The sequence below is a fragment of the Berghia stephanieae genome, chromosome 14, assembly GCF_034508935.2.
Source record: "Berghia stephanieae isolate SIO BIC M18660-M18661 chromosome 14, UCSD_Bste_1.3, whole genome shotgun sequence".
In the NCBI taxonomy this organism is placed as follows: domain Eukaryota; kingdom Metazoa; phylum Mollusca; class Gastropoda; order Nudibranchia; family Aeolidiidae; genus Berghia; species Berghia stephanieae.
In genome coordinates, this window is record NC_088373.1 from 15,955,332 (window position 1) to 15,972,535 (window position 17,204).

Genomic DNA, 17,204 nt, shown 5'->3' on the forward strand with positions numbered 1-17,204 from the left:
TCGTAGTCTGTTCTTTCATCTTTGACGTGTCCGGCATGGCTATTCCTGCCAGGGGATAAATCTCCCACCGGCATAGCTCCCCAGAGTATTGAGACACGCAGGGTCTCGGAACGCGACAAAGCGTCAAAATCTTGATCCACCAGAATGATCTTGATTATTAATCTTGATTAACGCCGTGATCAAGAAACTCGGTGACAGTGCTTCGTTGATCACTGAGCAAGCTCTTGAGATTACCTCTAACTTCCTCACAGTCAAGCGAGCTGATCACTGATCACTGACTGGCGTGATCTCGACCACATACCTTGTTCTGTGATCTCAACGCTGTCGTCGAACAGTCAGAGTGAAAGAGTTACGGCCTACGTCATCACCACTCCTCGATTGCCTCATGCATTGGCTAATTTTTTTTTTTTTACCAATTAAATTTTAAATAAAATAATATCATAAATAAATAAAATTAGCTTTTATTGGTTTGAATTTTGACAGATTGGCAAGTATTTACAAATTTGGTCCGAAGAGTCGTCCTTCAAATATCGATCGATTAAAATGACCCTCATCTTGCAAAACCTGAAGGACGAGTTTTCTGGCCAAATTTTTAATTGCATGTCTTTCCCGAGTGCGCCAGTTAACTCGTTAATAAAGTTATATAAAAACTACAATAGTCGATCTAGACGTTTACAATCCCAAACACGTTTCCCCTTTATAATACAGATTGGAGACGATTGTTCACATAATTTAGGTGTAAGTAGATCACCCGCCAGTCCTTGATTAGAACCCCCAAGGGATAGGAACGCCTGGGCGTCCGTTGCTCGGCATCGGAAATAAACTTTCCCCAAAATTGTTTTTTAAAAGCCATGTATAATTTAATCTTTTTAAATGTGGGAGTAAAATCTGCCTAAAGAACTGAAAGATGGCTGGGCATGCCTCACTTGGGAGACTGCCAAGAATACAGCCAAGGACAAAAGCAGATGGCGCACGCTCGTTGAGGCCTTGTGTTCAGCAGGGAGCGAAGAGTAGAAAGTCAATAAGTCAAGGTATAAATTGAGTAGGTGTCTGGTCTGTAACAAACAGCATTGTCTCTGACGAAAAACCCCCACAAAACAAGAACGCTTTGCATGCATCGCATTTAATTTGTCATATTATGTTCATGGATGTAAAGCACTTTGAGTACATTATACAGAAAAAAGTTCGCTTTTATATGATGCAATACACACTTAACGTGCTTTCAAACGAAAAGTCCCCCCCCCCCCCAAAAAAAGTCCCAGAATTGAGATTTTTTGCCAAGATCGATATATGAAGGACGAGTTTTTTTTAACCAAATTTTTAGATAGGCTACATATTTTGCGAGAGTACGGTATTTAACTGGTTAAATAGTAAGCGGGTATTGTATTTTGAGACAGACTTCTTTCAACTTCTAGCCTTGTGCCTCTGCTTTTCATTGTACATAATGAACCATTTTCTTCATATTCAACCCGCTGAATGACAATTTTGATTTTGCCTTAGTCGATTTAAGAAAAAAATAATCAAAGATCCTCCCTATCGTGTAATAAAAAAAAAAGATAACCTGCCTTTCACTCGGAGATGAGCAACGGAATTAATGAAATTTGATAGCCATTGAAGAAGAAAAAATATGTCTCAAATATATAGGGGACGTTCAATTAACTATATATATTATGCTTTTTAAAGTGATATCTATTGAACAGAAGCACAAACGAACGGAAGAAAAATACATTTTGGACCATAAATATTTGGTTCAATTATTTTCGAAACCTATTTGTTTTTCTACCATCGTACTACGATTGTTTATCACTTCCGGTCCATGCTCTTCTCTAGAATGAAGACTCTCTTCTCGATGTCACTTTTACTTTCTCTCTCACCGAACTGGAATTGACAATGGAAGTCTCTGCAGAAGTTCATTTTGCTCAGACGTTAGCTTCTAACGATAAAAAGTTCCGTGACAGAGCTTTGAAGAGGCTTAAAAAGTACATCAGTGTACGGTCTTCAAATGGAGGTACTAAATCTTACATTATTCAATTCTCATGAATTTTGATTGACAACACGCATGCACTGGCGCTCCTCACTACTCACGCCACACTCCCAGTCTCAGGTCCCAGTCATTCCTAAACCATTTCCTTCACATGAACTTTTGACACTTGCGTCTACGTCGTATAATAGTCGTTTAAGTCATGCAACAGTCGTTTGCGTCAAAGAGATCGAAAAAAAAAATCCCAAAGACTTAGGCTTAGGCTGAGTAAGTTGGGAAGTGAATAGTGATAAGAGTAAGAGTAAGAGAAGTGCTTATTATTGAAAATTCGTTATTCCCCACACCTGCCTGAAATTACGTTATTCCCAGACACATATTTGAATTTGAAACTCCGCTCTTTTAAACAATTATCCACATACCAGAATATGATGGAATGTTTCCAAAGCCAAAATGCACATAGAAATTAGGAAAGTTAATAAAATACATAAAATTAACCAACATTAAATCAGTTGTTACTTACACAATATGCGTCGACTTTGAAGTGGGTGTCATGGCTGAATGGTTTAGTCGTCTGCCCTGGAAGTATTACCAGAATTGACGTTGCGGGTTCAAATCCTGGTTCTGCCACTTTTTTTTTTTTTTTAATTCCTTCTTTTTACAGAATGTTACAAGAGATAAATGTCCCATCAATCCTCCCCCCACCTCTTTTTTTTTTGTTTTTGAACTCTCTCTCTCTCTTTCTCTCTCTCTCTCTCTCTCTCTCTCTCTCTCTCTCTCTCTCTCTCGGTTCCTTTCTAGTTTCTAGCAAATTGTCATATTCGTCCCCACTCCGATCTCAAAAAGTGTCTAAAAAGAATAAATAATTAAAAAGAAAACAAACAGAAATATTCAGAGAGCGACCAAATGGTCAGATAGAGGAGAAAAAAAATAACAATAATTATTTTTTTAAGAAAAACAATTTTAAGCAATTCATGCTCAGAAACAAAACAAAAGGCCAAACAAAAAGGAGAAAAGAAGAGATTCGCAAAAAAAAAAAAATAAAAAGAGGTGGGGGGAGGATGGATGGGACATTTATCCCTTGCAACGTTCTGTAAAAAGAAAACGGAATTTAAAAAAAAGAAAGTGGCGGAACCAGTATTCGAACCCACAATGTCAATTCTGGTAAAACTTTCAGGGCAGACGACGAAACAATTCGACCGTGACACTCACTTCGAAGTCGACGCATTATTGTGTATATGTAGTAACAACTGATTTAATGTTGGTTAATTTTATGTTTTTATAGATATTTTATTAACTTTCCTTATTTCTATGTGCATTCGGAAACATTCCATAATCTGGAATGTGGATAATTGTTTAAAAGAGCGGAGTTTAAAATATGTGTCTGGGGATAACGAATTTTCATTATCCCCAGACAGCGTATAAAAGCGTATATTTTATATTCGCAGTTGTAGTACTGTATTCAGAGTAGTAGTACTGCGAATAATGGGGCCACAGTAGTGGCAGTAGGAATGAGATGTGGTCATTATGGTGATTTTATTAGTGCGGGAAGTATGATGATGTTTTGTTCCTCTAATTTAGTTTTAGCATTATTTATTGCTTTTTTTTCTTCTTTTATACTTATATGAATGCACAGAAATAAAAAAAAATGTAGTCTTTAGCCATATGTTGTTTCATTTGATCACTTTTGAAGTCGAAATTCTGACCATCTGCAGCCCCAATGGCGACCATCGCCAATTGTGTAAAGGGCTAAACTTAAACTGATTTTGACGACCAGTAAATTTGGCCCTCAAAAAAACAGGCAATCAGGAAGCCACATATTGCACCTTCGAAGGTGACCCCTCGGAAAGCGCATTTTGATTTTAAAAATCGACTAGATTTTGAAAAAAAAATGAGAATATAAAATAAACATAATTCTTTATGTAGCCCATTTTGGCCACATTGGCCATGTACGTGGTCATCTGGCAGCCTTGGTGTCGATACCCTGCATACAGAAAATGCTGCTTTCCTTACATATATAAGCTCAGCCACCATAACCCCAATACTGTATGGTCTGTATCTATACTATATGGTAGGCGCTGAAGAAACCAATGGTCTGGTTGTATTACAGCTTTGTCGGGCCTTGAAATCGTTTAGGTGTGGTGCCATGATGACCAGTTCATCCAGCCCATTTTACTCCAAGATAGTTCTAATGAAGAAAGAACGTCTGTAGTTTTGTGTTCTTGTCGGTGGGATTTTGAAGCAGTTTGAATTGTTTTTGGCGTATCTCTCAATGGGGTTTTCGGTTATGTGGTTGTAAAAAGTGAATGCTCGGATTTTTCTTTTGTTTGGTCGTCTGCTTTATTTGTGGTATTTAGTCTGTTATAATCTTGAACGTGAATGACATTCTGGTTTCTTTTCTTCTTTGTTGGAGGCTGATGAGGTTTTTGTCATGCATCCTGGGCACAAAATGCTGAAAAAGTAAAACGCCAACCAAATGATCTCAAAAAAAAAAATGGTACTAATGAGTAAAAGTTTTATGATTTTTTTTTTTATTATATCCCAGAGGGGCTGGGCCACGATGACTTCATCAAGCTATGGAAAGGGTTACATTATTGCATGTGGATGCAGGATAAGCCTCTCATTCAGGTAAGGGATTTAACTCTTGTCGAGTTCATATGCATGGAAAATCGAACAAATTTGTTCGATTTTCAAGGAGGGTGATTCTAATTCAATTAATTTCTTTGGATAGGCATTTCACCGGGAGACTGATTGTCAGGCCTTCCATCTCTCTTTTAGAGGGTCATTCCCTTAGATTCTGGCAGCTATTTTTTTTTATTTCGATTGTATCATCATCAACACTACTATCATCATCATTTTCACATTTTAATTTAAATTCCAAATTTTCCACCCGACGAAAAGTTTTCCTCAATTTGTTTCTGAAAAGTTGGCAATTCTGGGTCCTTAATTCTCCTTTTACTGTAATCCCTTTCTATGGGACGTTCTGTGTGGCTTTGTAGTCTTTTGGTACGATAATTGGCTTTGGACACTTCGAATCCATGAGTAAAAATGACTGTTCGGTAAGAGCACTCTCTCCCTCTCTCTGTCCTACCCACTTACATTTTCAAAATCAAACTCAAAAGCAATAAGTGCATGTTCGAAATTATTTATTTATTTATATTTTAAAGCCAATTCCAAAACACAATGTAAAATATATTTTAAAATATAACAAAACTTTATCTTCAAATTCTTTGATGAACAAGAGTCTTAATAAATGGAATGTGCTGTTTGTATTGTGTAACAAATACGACTATTTTTCCGTTGTTGGTTACGAAATGATAGATTATGAATTTTTTATAAGAGAACAATTTCACGGCAAAATTTTAAAAAAAAAAAAAAATACAGATATGTCCAAGTCCCATGAAATTTGGTTATAAAAGAGGGTATGACTGCTGATTATGGATGATCAAAATTTCTCTAATGAGAATTTTAACTCGATAAAATTACAATTTTGTTCATTGGTGACTTTTGATTTCTGATTTCTCTGGGCTATCTCACATATTTATTACTTAATCCATTCTGTCCTTCATAAAATGAGTGCATCACCAAGCAGTATTTTGATAATTGCACTGTTATGTTAAAGTGAAATATGTACAATTCCTGTTTAAAAAAAATAAAAGTAAGGTATTTCCAAAAAAAAATTAAAAAATCCAAATTGTTATTTGTAACCAAAGCCTCATGAATATTTATCATTTATCATTATTTCAGGAAGAGTTATCTGAAAAGATGGTCTCCTTGCTTCATGCTTTTCCTAAGCTCCAAGATGCACTGAGTTTTGTCAACGTTTTCTTCATCACTGAAACGAGAGAGTGGACTGGCATTGATCGTCTTCGATTGGATAAATTTATGATGGTGCGGTTGGATAAAATCTTTTTTTTTGTAATTAAACATTTTACATTGTCATGTCTAGAACAATTGCATATTTTTTATTATGCATGCATGGGTACCAAGATTTTTATTTTATTTTTTCATCCATCAAAATTTGACATCTCCAATTTATTTTTAAAAGTCAAGATGGCCTACTTCGATTGAGAGTACCTGACATATTGTGACATTTTCTGAATTTAATGACAACTGGTCGTCAACGTGTTATAAACTAGCTGTTTATCATGATTTTTCTAAAATCTTTTTAGGAGCTTGCTTTTATATGAGAATATGAATTTATTATTATTATTTTATTTTTTTCTTCTTCTGTTTTTGGCATAAAAGTTCCATCAGTATTTATGGATTTTTTTTTTGAAAAATGCAAACTATTCAGTGATCTTGTCAATAAAACAGTTTATGCAATCTGAAACAACCTGAATCACAATTCTAAAAACCTTTAAAGGCTCTGTTTAACTTTGATGCATAGATACAATTGATCAATTATATAAACAGCATTCAATGTAAATTGATAATACTGAGTATTAAATATCTAATATTGCTTTGTTATCTTGCTGCATATAATGCATGAAAGGAATGTTTATATCCAGTAATTCAGTTTGAGAAGAAATTTTGATCTCTGTAATGATAAAGGCATTTTTTGTTATATTTGCTTTATAGGACTGTGAAGACTTGTGAATCAGTAGAAACTCTTGAAATAGGATTAATAGAGCTTTACAATGATAAAAAGTAAAAGTAGTCCTTCGGAGCCTTTAGGTTCGTACAGCCTGAGTTTATCCGGGTTTCTATAGTGTGAAACGGACAATAGCAATTGCTTGGGATAGGACACGAGTCTATCACAACGTACTTTCCGCTCAGACCTAACAGACCCAGTACCCAATCCCTACTGGGTGGACAGGGGGGGGGGGGGGGGGGGGGGGGGGGGGGGGGTTGGGGTCAGAAAAAATCTTGACTGCACCCAGGATCGATCTCAGTCCCTTTGCGTGTGAAACGAGTGCTCTACCAACTGAGCTATCGGGACCCCCCTTTACAATGATAACAACGTTAATTAAGTTGAGTTCTTGGGAAAGTCAGTTTGTTCAGACTTTCTTACGGTGTAAATTAAAAAATGTTGTCCCAATGTTTCTTCTTCCAGTTAATTCGAGGGATGCTCCATGAAACGTTTGAACTCCTTAGTCGTAACGGATGGCCAGTCACAGACTGTCAGAGATTCTCACAGTGCTTGACAGCTGTTGTCATGAATGAGGACAGTGTTAAAATTCCTTATGGGATCAAGATGCACCTTGCTGATATTTACGTGGCGGAGATAAGGAAGGTGTCTTTGGATGAGGTTAGTATTTTTTTTACGAAGAGATTGGAGGGGGGGGGGGGGGGGGGGGGGTGTTCAAATAGAGAGGTCTGAAAGGGTGGATGTAGGGCACTAGAATGGTTAAACCCTAAAAGTATTCTCTTAATTTTGATCAATTGGTACAGACGTTGGAAAAAGTATGGTTATCTAGTGGTAAATGAAAATGAAAACTCTTTGTTTATGAACTGGTTAACCCTTTCCTTACCTAACATTTTCAGAATTTTCCCCCAAATTTCAAACCCACCGAACACAAAAATATGTTTTTCTTACTCAAACAGAAAAGCAGCAAATACATTCTATGCATAAAATTGATAAGCAAAATGAACTCTACAACACGGTGTCATATTTTTATAGCTATAATAAAACATTTTTATTTAAATTGTGTGATTTACAAAAGAAATCTGAATGATAAAAGTGTTGGCTGTATCGTAACGAATGTGATGATTTTCCTGTGGTTGGTGAGGAGAGGGTTAATTGATTAATGGAATTTTAGTAAGCCAATACAAATTTCTCTTCCACCCAGCCCCCCCCCCCCTCTCTCTCTCTCTCTCTCTCTCTCTCTCTCTCTCTCTCTCTCTCTCTCTCTCTCTCTCTCTCTCTCTCTCTCTCATATATTTTTATTTCGCTTATTTTCCTTCTCCAGATGAATGCCAAAAAGTTGTCCATACTCATGTTTCCTTTCATCTACTTTTTATTAAAAACAAGAAGGTGAGTAGGCCTATTGAAAAATCACTTCATTTTAATTTTTGTCTTTCTTTTTTCCTTTTATTTATTTATTTATTTTTTTGCTTTATCGTTTTTTCTCCCAAAAACTCTTAAGACCTCTGCCTTAATTACTTTGTTCTAACCGAGGTGTGAGGTTATGAACTTTGTTGATATAGACATGTATATTCTCAGTCAATTCGCCAAATTCAAATTGAAAGAAATAGGAATGAAACAAAGGAAGAAAGAATCCATGAAACATAGTTGAATGAAGATAACGTAATTCTGGAATGTTCCTGAAGGCTATGCATAGCTCATTTGTCGTTTATACAGTAGATATATTGCAATGGTTAAGCGAATTGTCACAATTAAGCGGTGTCTGCAATACCGGCTTGGACTATATTTAATACCTTTATGTATTTTTTTATATCTATCAATTTCCAATTGCTTTTTATGTTTATCATTTGTTTAGGCATGAGCTTGCTCGGGTTATTTATGATAAAACTCTCAGAGCTGTCTTCCAAGAGTATGGTGTCTGGCCTTGGCGGGAAAATCGTCAACAGGAAAATACACATGACCGTCCAAAGAAACAATCCAACAATAAAAAAACAGAGGAGGATGTAAATGATGATGGTGATAACGATGAAAGCGATGAGGAGATGGATGTTTCAGAGGATGAGGAGGAAGAAGAATTGGAGAATACCGATGATGAAGAGGAAGAGGAGTCGGGAGAAGATGGTGATGATGATGATGACGATGTGGAGATGGATGAACAGGATGGAACCAACAAGAAACCAAGAGTAAGTACAACACGTGTTTAAATCAGAGGTGCCAACTTTTTTTTATTTTTCATTTTCCTGTTTTTTTTCTTCTTTTTATTTTTTAATTTTAAGGGTCTTGAATTAAATAAGTCCTAATAGAATTTCTTTAAACATCCCTGTTTTTCCTCCGATTATTTTGCTCGTTATTTAGTGATGTTTACAAATAAATGAAATGTGGCCACTTGCTTTCGGATGGGAAGGTCCTGGGTTCGAGCTTCGCTCGGCGCATGGTTGAGTCTTCGGAGAAGGCTCCTTACTCACATTCTCTCACTGTACTCAGGTGTCAAATGATTACCTGGTCGTTAACAGCGTTGTCTCTGTCCGAAAAAATTGTAGTATCTCCTAACAGACACCATGTCCCGTCCTAAATGTTACATGTTACTGTTGGCCAGGGACCCCTTGTAAAGCGCTTTGAGCACATCTAGTGGATATTGCGCTATATAAAAAAAGCTCAATTTATTTTTTTAAATATATTTATTTTATCAACAGTACGACTTGTCCTGTTTACTAAGATTGATGCATCGACTGGCCCAGGACCCTAAGGTGGAGATTCGCAATAGGCGATACGTCTATGGAATTGTCAACAACTATGCTGTCAAGGACCCCACAATTTTAACAAGGTAACCAGTTAAAAATTCATTAAATTCACCTCTGTTCATCTCCTATGATTTTTTTTTTAGGGCCTGTCTAGAGAACAGACAGCAGGCATAGCTGCCAATCCTTCTGCTCTTTCAAGGGGCAGTGTGGCTCAGTGTTACGGTCTTTGCTTCGTACCTGAAAGGTACAGAGTTCAATCACCCGCAGCTGCGCTGTGTGGCCTTGAGCAAGTCACCTCGCCCAAGTTCACTTTCCGGCGCTGCTCTGCGGCAGATGCCTGGGTTATTCCAGTCTTCCCTTGGAATAGACCCTAAAGACAAATTTCCCCTTGGGGATGAATAAAGGGAATTTTATTTATCATTTATTCTATTTTTGGTGGAATAATTCCGATTTTCCTATCTGCCACTCTGCCACTGTCTCAAAAATTCAGATTTTCAAATACTAATAATGATAAGAAAAGAGGGGTTCAATGGTATATCAGATGACTGTATAAGACAATGACTGAATGTGTATTCTTGGAAGAAAGGAGATGATTCTATATGACCTATATGGACAGTCTGTTCGTTTTGAATGTAGCTGGTCGATAAGGAGAAAGAGGTCGCTACTTAGAATAAACTATATACATGTACCCTCATAATTTTGAATCCTGTTTTGTCCACATCTGTGTCCGTCTGTTTGAGCAAATCATTTAATTTAACCGTACAAGTGCTTAGTGTTAGTTGTAATTGATGATTGATACTGCAATATTTGTAGCATGTCCAGTAACCTTGTTGGGTGATAGAATTTTTTCTTGTAAAGAGGTCATACTTTATAGGCAGATTGATAGTAAATTGAGATATTGAAATAATACACAATATTGGTTTTTAGTTTTTACTGGTCAATAAAATCTTATCCTCATGAGTTATTTTACCACATAAAGACATAAATCATATCAGTTTACTGTTATGACCAACACAACTGTTTGAGAGGAATCGAAGTGGTAAAAAAATATACAGAACAAACAAAACCATGAATAAATCAAGAAAATCAACTGCCAATATGATCATAATGCACAGGAACATAGATGCATAAATGTACTTTTGATATTTATTAAAACTCTTGAGATACTGCCGCTGAGCTTTGAATAACAAATTTTTTATTTAAGTGCACCATAATTTACAAGCACTTAAAATTAGATCCACAATTTGTGATATCTAAAGAAAACTATTAACCGCAGGAATATCAAATTTTCACTGATGTTTAGAAAGACAACTGATTTTTCAAATCAAAATAATAAAGTGAAAGAGTCTGTAATTGTTTTCCCCGCTAAACAGACATATTATAAGACCATAAATATCCATAATTGCCCCCATTGGACACAGAACTGCCTGATACCAGCTGAACTCCAATGACCTCACGCAGGTAGCGAGCAGGGAGGGTTATTGGTCCCTTGGGAGTTCCAACTAAAATAGCGCTGATTCCACGCAGTGAGCAGGCACTGGTTTTAGATAAAAATATGGAAAAGTATAAAACGGTGTGAGACAAATCGAGAAAGAAAAATACAAGAAAAAAAACCCATCCCCAAAAATCAGAGGACTCGAAAAAGACTGTTTTTTGGGGGGGATGTGTTTTTTGTTATGAAATTAGAACTTCAGTTGCAGTTCTTGTTCTTCTGTTGAATTCTTTCTTTTTTTTTACCCTTTCTTTCTATCATTCAGTGCTCAAAAGGATGCCGATGATGGAGATATCAACATTACCAGTGTCTTCCAGTTAACAGGCGAGGAAGAGAAGGAAGACAGTGATAAGAAGAGGAGGAGAAGGAAAAGAAAAAAGAGAAGAGAAGAGGAAGAGGACATGGAGGAGGAGGAGGAGAGGGCATCTCCCTTTAATGAAGAAGTTGTAAGAGGGCCTATAAATAAAAGTGAACCATTATCTAATTCTGTTGAGCCTAAGAACCATGGGGAGGAAAAAAATGGAAAGAAAATTAAGACCAAAAAAAGTGATATGAAAAATGGTGTGGTAGTCATTGATAATCGTGTTTTAAACAAATCGCCAAAACTGGCTGCAGTGGATAAAGAAAACAACAAAGAGAAGAAATTTGTGGAGCCTGGAAAAGAGTTAAAGAAACAACAACATGCTGTTGAGGAGGTGACAGCGTCATCATTATCGTCTTCGCCATTATTATCGGCAAAGAAAAATAAAAAACGAAAGCGATTGTCAAACGGCCAAGAAAACGACAGTATATCAGATGCTGCTGGTTTCAAGAAAATGAAAATAGGTGGGGCGGATGTAGAGTTTACTACAACTGAACAATCGTCTAAAAAATCAACAAGTCCTGGGAAAGGGAATTTCAGTGAGGATAAAGATCAGAAGAATGGAAGTGTGAAGAGTGATAAGAAATCACCGGCCAGAGAAACATCGAATCTCAAAGATTCCCCCAAGGTTGCCATCACCACCACACAGTCAGGGTTAAAATCACCAAAAAACAAAAAGGCTGCTGGGAAGGAAATGGAAGAAAACAAAAACAATAACGTTAATGAAAATTTTAATATCCGAAGTCCCCTCGGGGATAAAATCAAGAATAAAAAACTAATCCAGCTCACCTCGCCCGTGGAGTGTGTGGTCTACAAACAAAAATCTCCAACAAAGCCAATCAGCATTGATAAGATAACGACGTCCATCGCATCGCCGGCAGCCGCCACAACCAAATTCATAGTTTCCGACTTTTCTTCACCGTCAATGTCAAGGCGGCTTGGAAACGATCAGAATGTAGAGACCTATCCGTTACCGGCTGACAATACCGCATTTTTGGCGGAAAATAACGGCGATGTCACTGTTGGAGCACCCTCCGGTCGCAGTAAGAAGGGAGAGAAGTCAAGATCCCCAGGTATCGTGATGACACAAAAATCACCACCGAAGTCTAAAAAATCAACACAGCAAGCCCCTGCAACACCTGAGGCAACATCAGAAGGTGAAGTGGAAGAGTCAATAGTGATGGGTAGTCTTTATAATGTCATGTCTACGCCGTGCAATATGATCAAGAAAGCAGTGGGCCTGGTGGCACCGGCTACAGATCCTGGTGCATCTCGAGAAAAGGTATGTTAAGACTTTTGTAGTAGTTAAAATTCTTAGCTCTAAGAGGAAAGTATTGATGAAGTAAATAATAAATAAAATTCCCATAGGAAAAAATTGTCTTTAGGGTCTGGAATAACCTGTCAGCCGCAGTTCAACACCGCAAACTGACTTGCTAAAGGGTGCACACCGCAGCGGGTATTCGAACTCGGTGCCTTTCAGGTATGAAGCAAATATCGTGCCACTGAGGTTCAAACACAGGACCTTCCGATCCGAAAGCGAGTGTCATATCACAAGACAACATAATAGCTGGTCATGTACCCAGTGTTTGCTTTATTCTCAACTTAAAAGCCTTTTCAACTTGGGGAAAGTAGTCCCTCATTGAGCCAGAGTTAATCCTAGTTTTACCATTTCTCAATGAGCTAGAAGATCGTCTGCCTTGTTTAATTGTCTCAATAGCTCTGTTTCTAGAGCACTTGCCTCATATTATGCAAAGGATTTGAATTTGCATTTAAAAAAACAAAATGTGAAAAATATAAATTTATCATTGGTGACCGGGATAGTACTCATACCTGCCAACCCTTCCGCTTTTGGCGGAATCATTCCTATTTTCACTCTTCCTTTTTGTATTATTCCGCCATTGTCTCTAAATTTCCGATTTTCAAAAATGATGCTACTAAGAATAAAAAAAAAAGAGCGAGGGGGAGGGGGGGGGGGGGCTAAAAAGTTGAATTTTAAAAAACATGATTACCTAAAGGGGGCTTCGTAGGAAAATTAATTGCACTCCTTTCCCCCTTCCCCATTCCATTACCAAACACATATGATATGTAGTTTTGCCAGCTGTGCCCGAATGTTGTCTTTATGTGCTTGGTGGCAAAGTTGGTGGTCATTTTGATACAGAATTATCCATTGTTAGGAGATTCCTATTTTTTGTCTCAATTCCTATTTTCTGACATTCTGATTATGAAGGGTTGGCAGGTCTGGTGTTTCCCATATCGACTTTATGATATTTTGTTTAGAAAAAGAAAAAAAAAGGAAATTGAGGACTTTTGACCTTTTTAACTTTATTGATTTTCAACAGACTGTGGCCCTCCCTGACCAGTTGACCCCCGGAGCTCAGAAAAAAGTGGTCTTTGATCTTAGAAAGAACAAGGCAAACAGTAAGTACAATTCAGACCTGGTAGAGAAAATGGCCTTCATAAAATCAAAGCTTGATACTTATCAAAAGATTGCATCATAATATAAGGCGACCGATGACTACCAAAAGAAGGTAAACAGGGAGTTGTATGCAAAGAGTACAACCGATGAGATCTTCTATTCTCTTTGGCACTGCAAACAACTCATATTTACACTCGATAATTGTTGCCTTTATCTTGAGAAATAACAACCACTGAGATAATCCAATCTCTTTAGCACTACGATCAGCTCATTTTTACTCTCTTTCGATAATTGTTGCCTTTATCTTGAGAAATAACAACCACTGAGATAATCCAATCTCTTTAGCACTACGATCAGCTCATTTTTACACTTGATAATTATTGACTTTATATTGAGAACTAACAACCAATGAGATCATCGATTCTCTTTGGCATTACAAACAACTATCATCTCTTTTGGTAATTGTTGCTTTTTATATTGAGAAATGATTTTTCGATAAGTGTCAGGTTAGAATTTAACAAAGGCTGCGTTCAGATCTGCCACTCTTACAAATGTGACTAGTTTTATTCACAAATTATTTAGGGACCAGACCAAAATAGCGCAAAATTTGGATTTGATTTAGAAGTATATTTTTCTCAGTATTAAATCAGAAAAAGTAAGTGGAGCAGACACTTATGTTGATAACAACAAAGAATGAAGTGAGTAGAAAAAGTGCCAGAAGACAATAGTAGATGGGGGCTTGATCCAATGAGCTTTCTGAATGCGTACCAATTTTCCGGTTCATGCCAGAATTCCCGTTTCGCGATATCTCGAAGTCAAATACCTCCGGTTTCAGTGTTTTGAGTAAAATAACCTAATAGCATCTGTAAAAATTCGAAAAAGTGATTCAGCCACCTTTCCAGTGTATGGAGGTAGATTTGTGAAACTGGAACTCAAGCCTGTCCAACTTTTAATAATGGTATAAAAACGGTGATGAAATAAGAGTAAAAGTTAGGCCGCATTTTCAGTAGGAACATTTTCAGGTTTGGCAGTGTCGAGATTTCAGTTTCAGGTTTCAGCACTTCTACCTGCTGGCACCCATGGTCTACTTTCTGGTACACTTTGGAGTGGTGGATAGCTCTGACATTAGCGCTACTATCTCCCTGGCCAGGCGGAGTTGTCATACTAGTAAGGTTGCCGGTACGAGCCCCCTTCGCCGCAAAGTTATTTTTAAAATTCTCTACTGTCTTCTGGCACTTTTCTTCTCACTTCATTCTTAATTTTCTCTTCATTGATTTTTCATGGATTTTCCCCCACAAGGTACATGAAACTCTTAGACCATGATGATTTTCTTGGAAAATATTCAGACGTTTTAAAAAAATATAATGATGGGATTTTTAATAAAATACATTTTTGTTCTCCAAAATTAATTAAAAACCGTTATGCTTTATTTAGTTGATTGGTCTGTTGCCAATTTATAGTTTTGTATTTATAAATGTTATTCAGAATTTCAAGATTACTTAAAGACCCTGGCTAAGGACCCGTCCCCAGCGTTTGAGCCGAGCAAGAGTCCAGGTCAGGGTATACTCAAGTCTCCGTCTGTGGAAAGTGTCCTGTCTTCCCAAGACAACAGTTTTAGTGGTGACAGCACCCCTAACAGCAACAAGAGAAAAAAGGGAAAAAGTAAGAATAAAAGACTATTGCCATAATGATGATAATAATAAATATTATAATAATAATAATAATAATGATAATAATAATAATAATAGTAGTAATAATAATGATAATAAGGAATTTTTTTGTACAAACGTGTGCATGTGCGTTAAAATATAATATAGATATAATTTCACAATTTTTTTTTTTTTTTTTAATGCCACTGTTTTTGTACGTATTTTTAAACTGTTTATTTTTTTTTATGCCACTGTTTTTTGTACTTATTTTTAAACTGACTTTTAAAAGTCCAAAAGACATTTTAAGACTTGTCACTTTTTACAGATCTTATTTAGTTTTGTTCAAATTTAATTTTTTTCCCCCTCCATGTTACATGTTTTTCACTCATCCCTTTGTTTTGTTTTATTATCTGTTCATTCATCGATTTATTTTTGATTTGTACATTTTGGTTCATTGGTTGATAAATCATTTACTCCACCTCTTAATCTCATCATTATGTATTTAATCATTCATCTCTTCATTGTGTTTGTGCGGCTATGTGGTCTTGTGGTATAACACTCACTTTCGGATTGGAAGGTCCTGGGTTCGAGCCTCGCTCGGCGCATAGTTGAGTCCTTGGAGAAGAAGGCTATTTACTCACACTCTCTCAGCGTACTCAGGTGTAAAATGAGTACCTGCCTTTAACACTGTTGTCTTTGTCCGAAAATAATGTAATATCGCCTAACAGGGGTCATGTCCCGTCCTAAATGTTAAATGGTTGCTGTTGGCCAGGGACCCCTTGTAAATCACTTTGAGCACGTTTAGTGGATATTGCGCTATATAAAAGCTCAGTTATTAAAAAATATTGTGTTTGATATATTTACCCATCCAACTCGTTTTTACTGCATTGGCATACCTGCCTATTATTACAGACCGTCCCGTCCGTAATTGTTACCGAGTGTGAGGACAATTACAGACTTACGGACACACAGACTTACTTACCGAAATAGAAGAAATATTACTGATACAAATGGTCGCAATGTTTAATTATAAAAAAATAATAATTTTTTTTCATTATTTACCACATGCTACAATAAAAAAATCTCAATGCCTCGTTGGCTGGTGACCAGTGACGTCATCTACTACTGGACACAGAAACCTTACCATCATCTGTAGACACAGTGCAGTGTCGAAAGTAGGTCATCAATAAACATATTATTATTAACGCGGGGGGGGGGGGGGGGGCATTGGCATACATATATAAAAGGGTGTATCTATCATTATTTTTGTTTGCTTTAGTATTACTGAAATCCGACCATTAATTACCGATGAATTTTGTATTTCTTACTGAATTTGAAATTTTCAAGTAAGCTGGTATGCATTGGTATCTTATTATTATTTTATTTTTTTTCTATTTGCAGGCATGGCATTCAAGAGAAAGTCGAAGACGTTTATCCTGAGAGGATTATAGGGACATTCTTATGAATCATCTCTACTCAAAAAACTCATTATTATCATGGAACATTACTGGGCTAAATAATTCCAAACGGAAATTTTTTGTTCCTTTAAAATAGGGAGCAAAGGTGTGATGTCAAATTACAGGTTCCAATCTTATTGGAAGTGTAATAACCAATCTTTCGGAGGACTGGATACTCACCTTGTGTAAATGATCTTCTGGTTTCAGAATGATGGCGTCTTATTTCTAGTCTAATAATAATAATAATAATAATAATAGATCTTTATTGTCCATAAATATGGCAATTTGTCTTTTAGTTACACTGTTAAATGATAACTGTAACATTGAACAGATATTTCACTCCTACTTATTTTCTCTCTCTCTCGCTCTCTGTCTCTCTCTCTCGCTCTCTCTCTCTCTCTCTCTCTCTCTCTCTCTCTCTCTCTCTCTCTCTCTCTCTCTCTCTCTCTCTCTCTCTCTCTCTCTCTCTCTCTCTCTCTCTCTCTCTCACAATACATACCTGCCAACCCTTCCACTTTTGGC

General features: G+C 36.8%; 1 protein-coding gene across 1 annotated transcript; it reads left to right on the forward strand.

Moving 5' to 3' along the window:
* The first annotated feature begins 1,802 nt into the window (after positions 1-1,802).
* Positions 1,803-17,176, forward strand: LOC144960187 (uncharacterized). Its single transcript, XM_078893220.1, has 11 exons — positions 1,803-2,008; positions 4,524-4,606; positions 5,726-5,869; positions 7,035-7,229; positions 7,891-7,955; positions 8,422-8,749; positions 9,260-9,390; positions 11,065-12,442; positions 13,500-13,578; positions 15,062-15,238; positions 16,627-17,176. Exons 1-11 carry the CDS (start codon positions 1,891-1,893, stop codon positions 16,674-16,676), a joined length of 2,748 nt encoding a protein of 915 aa, XP_078749346.1. The 5' UTR covers positions 1,803-1,890; the 3' UTR covers positions 16,677-17,176.
* The last annotated feature ends 28 nt before the right edge of the window (positions 17,177-17,204 follow it).

Coding starts and splice junctions, on each gene's coding strand:
- LOC144960187 (XM_078893220.1), top strand. CDS start 1,891: ATGGAAGTCTCTGCAGAAGTTCATTTTGCTCAGACGTTAGCTTCTAAC. Junction 7,230..7,890: donor GGAAGGTGTCTTTGGATGAG/GTTAGTATTTTT, acceptor TTCCTTCTCCAG/ATGAATGCCAAAAAGTTGTC. Junction 7,956..8,421: donor TTTTTATTAAAAACAAGAAG/GTGAGTAGGCCT, acceptor TCATTTGTTTAG/GCATGAGCTTGCTCGGGTTA.